This window comes from Formica exsecta, unplaced genomic scaffold, assembly GCF_003651465.1.
Source record: "Formica exsecta isolate Colony F162 unplaced genomic scaffold, ASM365146v1 scaffold642, whole genome shotgun sequence".
In the NCBI taxonomy this organism is placed as follows: domain Eukaryota; kingdom Metazoa; phylum Arthropoda; class Insecta; order Hymenoptera; family Formicidae; genus Formica; species Formica exsecta.
In genome coordinates this window covers 25,517-31,132 of record NW_021853405.1, presented here as the reverse complement: position 1 = coordinate 31,132, position 5,616 = coordinate 25,517, and the positions used below count along the sequence as shown (strand labels likewise).

The window sequence follows — 5,616 nt, the reverse complement described above, 5'->3', positions numbered from 1 at the left end:
AATAGTGCTATTTTATATATTATACAAAATATTTATTTGGAACATAATAGTGTAATTTTTTAATAAAAATAAAATGCATTTTAATTTTCTCGAGAGAATCTATAATATTTCTGTAAATGCAAGATTGATTTTATGGCGAATGCTATTTAAATTACAAATCCTCACAAACTGAATTATTTTTAAATACTTGGCTAGTTAAATATTGATTTCATATTTGCTTTTTATTTTTTATTTTTTAGGGATTCTTTATTTTTTAGGGGAAAACTTTTTTATAAATTATTTTTTAGAAGTAGATATTTTTGAAACTTTTTGTTGCGTACAAGTTGGGATATTTTTTATATACTTGGCGTGTTTTTTTTAACATTTGTGAGATTTTCTTTTAGTGGATTTTTTAAATTTGAAAATTTATTTGCGCTACAATCTCCTGCGCTCGGCTTTTATTTGCCTGTTTCCTGTTTTATTTTGCTTTTTGTGCAGAGCCTTATAAAAATTTTTAATTTTTCTGTTGGAACAATATACAATTAATACAATTTGTTGAGATTAATTTGCATAATTATTTTTTAAGCTTTTTCTTGATTTTATATTTTCTTCCGTTAAATCTCTATTTGTGTGAATTAATGCACATAATAATTTAACTAGAGCAATTAATAAATAATTAGTTGCTTAATATGTTTTAATACTATTATCACTCATCTATTTATTTTTTATTTCTTTTTATTGCAAACGAGTTTGAGTTATTTTAGAAAAATAATTTAAATTGCGTTTAATGTACTTCTAGATGATGGCATCAAGTATGAATCAATCTGTGGCACTAGATCCAACAATGTCCTTGGGATTCACTCAATCTGGATCTACCGTTAGTAGTTCGAATCAACAATGTGTCGTGTAAGTGTGATTTCATATATTATAAAATGTAATAACGCTATAAAAAATTTAATTTATATTAATATACACAATTTTTTAAAATGTAATATTAATGTGTAATAATATAATATTAAGTATATATATTTGCTCTGTTCTTTCCGTAAATGTGTTATCATATCGTGTACAATAAGGTTTGCTCTGTTCTTGTCGTAAATTTGCTGTTATAGCGTGTATAACAAGATTTGCTACTAATTGGCGTAAAGTTTGTGTTACACCGTGAATTAGCATGTGAAGTAGCATCATACATGTTCTTCTATGCGTAAAATTTACGGGCAAGCCTTTTCCTATTATTTACAGCATCGTGAGACGAAAAATTTTGCCGTCAATTTGCTTCAAACTTTTTGACAAACCAAAACAAGACAAATGTTTGCTACAAAATTGTTGTCAAAATTAAAGCACACCTTGTCGCAAAGCTTTGGCAAAACGTGATTTTAACATTCTTGGCTATCTGGGTAGATAATATAAATTTTTTTAATACTCCTTTTTTCACGCGTATCAGCTTGCCTAACAGCTGCAGCAGCAAAGTCATTCAGGAGCCTACTAGTCAACGAAACAACGGAAACCGCATTATAACAGAACAATTTCCTACATTGGGCAATTGGGTAGCACGAATGTCAAAGAAGCAGGCTGCCAAATCAAAGTCCAAATTACAATCTGGAATTACTTTACCAACCGCGTCGACGGGGGAAGCTGTTCGTGTGAGTACATCTATTTTTATCTAAAAACGTGACTACTTTTCTTCGATAATGAAATAGATTATTGAAAAATTCTATTTTTGCGTATGCAGGTTCCCGGACTAGAGGCACAAAAGACCCGTGCAAGTGCATCGAGTAACGCGATACGAAACAATATAATCAACGTAGCACCGCAATGGAATACGGAAAGATGGCAGCGTCAACAGTATCAGCAACGTCAGCAACAATTGTACGCGGCAGCATCGTCGGCTGCGCCTGTGAGGCCGGGTATCTGTCCCCCCATCTCGGTTACCCAGTTCTATCCACCTAATTATGCGGTAAGAAATAATAGTTTTTCAATAAAACATAACAAATCAATTAAACCGTGATATACCTACTATCGATTTTTGGACGATCTATAAATACCCATTCTGTCTTTAGAGACCTAACCTTAAGATACATTTGGAATGCACTATATCCCCAGTAAACACTGTTATATTAATGTTATATGAGAGCAATAAAACGGAATTACAAGTAATATACATAAGTATTACCGATAAGTTACTGGTTAATTGTAATTTCCCACTTAAATATAACATGTAATATTCCTGCCGAAAATGGTCGATTAAAACCGATTAAAACATAATCCGTTTGAATCGGTTTTAATCGGTTTTTCGATTTGACTATTTTCAATCGGTTTTAATACCGCATTTTCGGTGCAGAAATCCCGATCGATTCGGATTACATTTTTTTTAATCCGTTTTAATCGACCATTTTCGGCAGGGATAACATATGTTATATCATTGTTATATCGTAGTAATACTCCATATAGAATTGGTTTATATAGAATCCATAGATTTGGTAATTAAATAAATAAAAAAAAAAATAATTTATATGTATTTAATTTATAAAACTTGCGATTTAATTTTTATCAAAATTAGATTTTTTGCTTCAAATGGGTAGCAAATGGACTATTTCCGATTTACCCGCTCAATCTCAAATAATCTGTTTAATATTCTGGATCTCTAATTGGAATTGTATCAGAAATTAAATTGTTTAAAAAAAAAAATATTTTGTATCTTATGTTAGTATCCGTCTTTTGTGGGCTTTATATGCACTTTATGACAAAAACTTGACTACGAGTTAGTTAAGTCTGCCGCGTAGCGGCAAGCGAAGGAACACGTATATAGCAATATTATATTGCAATGATATTCTGTTGTATTATAACACTAAGATAACAATGTTAAATTGCAGTAATATTTAATACAGTAAGCATGTGTAACATTACATAGTAACATATACGATATATCAGTTATATATCATATAAGTAACTTATTGTGTTATATTATTTGTTACTGCCACGTTATATAATTTGCAACAAACAGTGTTTACTACATTACTAGTATAATGTCTATCAACATTTTATTATATTAATCAGTTGTTCAGAAAGGATTTTGTCTGCGATAAATATAGTATAATTTCATCATTTAGTTATTTATCTTTGCAGATTGATCCTTACGGTGGCGCAGCTTTTGGTTACCACTCAGCAATATGTCCTTATGGCGATTACTCTTATCACTCACGTCTGCATTCCACTACATCATCGATAAGCGGTTATCCGATAAGTTTGCAGGACTCACACCCCGCTGCGCCGCTTCGCCAAATGCAGCATCTCGATAAGCGTTTCCCCGCGCACATTCAGGACGCGGCAACTCGCCACTATACCCCTACGGATCTCCTTAAGTTTCCTGCTTCATTATCCGCGGGCGGCTATCAGCATGCCGCCGCTGCCGGTCTGGACTATGATCATCGACTGAGAACGGCAACGGCCGCCACGCAGAACGGCGCCTCATCGGCTTGTCTGCCGTCGCTCTTACTACCGCCACCCCCGTCGTTGGCAGCCACCGCACAACACGGTACCTTGGCGCGTACTGCTCTGACCGGCTATTCTGCCGCGAACAACAGTCAATGTGGCAGAAATAGGATGATTCCGGATGTCGTTGCTGCGGCGGCGGCAGCCGCAGTAGTTGCGGCGGCCTCCCTTGGCCGACAACGCGGCACGGTTCTACCGTCGTACGGTAGAACCGACGCGGAAATTGTATCTGGCGGTATCGGTGGCGTTATGGGTAACGAATCCTCGCAGTTGCTGGCAGCAAATAGGCCGGCGGCCAGTCGCGAGTGTTTACCACAAGAACCGGTGCAATCCGTTGCTGGTGTCAACATAGATTCGCGACTGAACAATGGTGGTTACCGTCAACTACAGAATCTCATTTTGGATCGATTACCTTATGTGAAGACGGACGATGTCTCTTATCCTCAGCCGTCTTCGGCCATTTTCGGTGACAATGCGCAGGAATCAACGTCTTCGGTGCCCACGTCGACTTCATACAAATCCGCTCCGGTTTTGACATCCAACAGCGCGTTGGCTGTCAAGGAACCTACGAGGAAAGAAAGCCGTAACTGCGAAACACCACATTTGGGAAAGGTGAACCGCACTCTGGAGACTACGAGCAATTTAGAGTGCTCCAATTGTGGTCTAACCGGTTCCATGTTCAAGTGCCTGGGCTGCGAGGCAGCCTTTTACTGCGATGAGAGATGCCAAACTCGTCACTGGAGTATTCATGTGGAGAAGTGCCCCAAGAGAATGCCTAAGCTGAAAAAACTTGTTTAGGAATATTATAGAAGTAACAGAAATCGATGATTTGTAAATAAATTAATATCTATATATAAGATATCAAATGAAAAATATTTATAATTAAGATAACTAACTAAGAAATGTGTGAATGGATGTATTATTGTTTCGATATCTGCATTTTCACTGATAACTTATGTATTTCTCTAGTCAGAGTATTATAATGAATGCAAAAGTATTCTATCTTGCAAACGCATCAGAATTTACACCACAAATGTGATAAAGTGTGCCTAATTGTAATACAAATACTTATTGTAACTTTATAGTGCATCATGCACAGTTTATATAATGTTTCGTTTTGTAAATTATGGACATACAAAGAGAGTTCAGCATACTATATATCTTACTATTATATACGTAAACGGCATATATATTATGCAATAATTATATAATGCGAAAATGATATATGCGCGTCAATATATAAATATTATGTGTTGTAACAGATGTTACGAACGTGCTACCTCTCATGTACCTTATATGCATAGTCATATTGATTTGATTAGAATCTCTTGTTTTATTAAGATTCCTGGAGAATCTCTTGCATTGTAGCCACGTTGAGAATCATAACATCCAAAGCAAAAAATCATTTTTTTTGTTGCTTTATATAACGAAAATCAATTGGTTTTTATCAATTCATATTATTAAACACAAATAATGTGATCTATGGAAAAATTAATTTATTTTGATAATTAATATTTTTATAACTTAAGGAAAAGATTCACATATTTTTTTAACTTTCTCTTTCTTTTTCTTTCGTAATCGAACGTGGCTATAATGAAAAGTCAAAAGATTTACTGTTAAAAGTCAGTAATTTGAAAAATGGATTATTATCGAAAACATATGGTGTGCCACTCAGAAAGAATATATGAGAGAAAGTATGTTTTGATGCCATCAAGAAAGAAAAGCTAGTAAAACTATATGTTTCTTATTCTTATATATTCTCAACAATATTTTAAAAAGTCTTTAAGGAATAATGCCTAGCATATATTTGTTTCAATATTTTCTTCAAATTGTTATATATGCAAAATCAACCAAGTTTTTATACTTTTATAAAAATTTGTAAAGAAATTGCAGCACTACATTTGCTTAAATGCAAATAAACGGATAGAAAATAAACAAGTGTAAATTATTTATTTTATATATGTATATACGGGTGTTCCAGGAGGAAATGTCAATATTCTGGGAGGTAATGATATCGGTCATTTTAAGCAAACAGGTTCATATAAACGAATGTATCCCGAATGATTATTGATATTTAAATTTGGCGCGCAATATTATCATTACGCCTGAAGCATCAGTTGTCTAAGCGACTTTAAGGCATATGTG

The 5,616-nt window shown here is 34.2% G+C and overlaps 1 protein-coding gene across 1 annotated transcript in view; it reads left to right on the top strand.

The window, feature by feature from the left end:
* The window catches only part of LOC115242816, a 34,172-nt gene extending 28,766 nt beyond the window's left edge, over positions 1-5,406 (top strand). The window contains exons 6-9 of the mRNA XM_029819353.1: positions 779-885; positions 1,424-1,622; positions 1,712-1,936; positions 3,106-5,406. Of these exons, the coding sequence (XP_029675213.1) occupies positions 779-885; positions 1,424-1,622; positions 1,712-1,936; positions 3,106-4,269 (1,695 nt within the window). The 3' untranslated portion in view covers positions 4,270-5,406. The remainder of the gene's footprint in view (positions 1-778; positions 886-1,423; positions 1,623-1,711; positions 1,937-3,105) is intronic.
* The last annotated feature ends 210 nt before the right edge of the window (positions 5,407-5,616 follow it).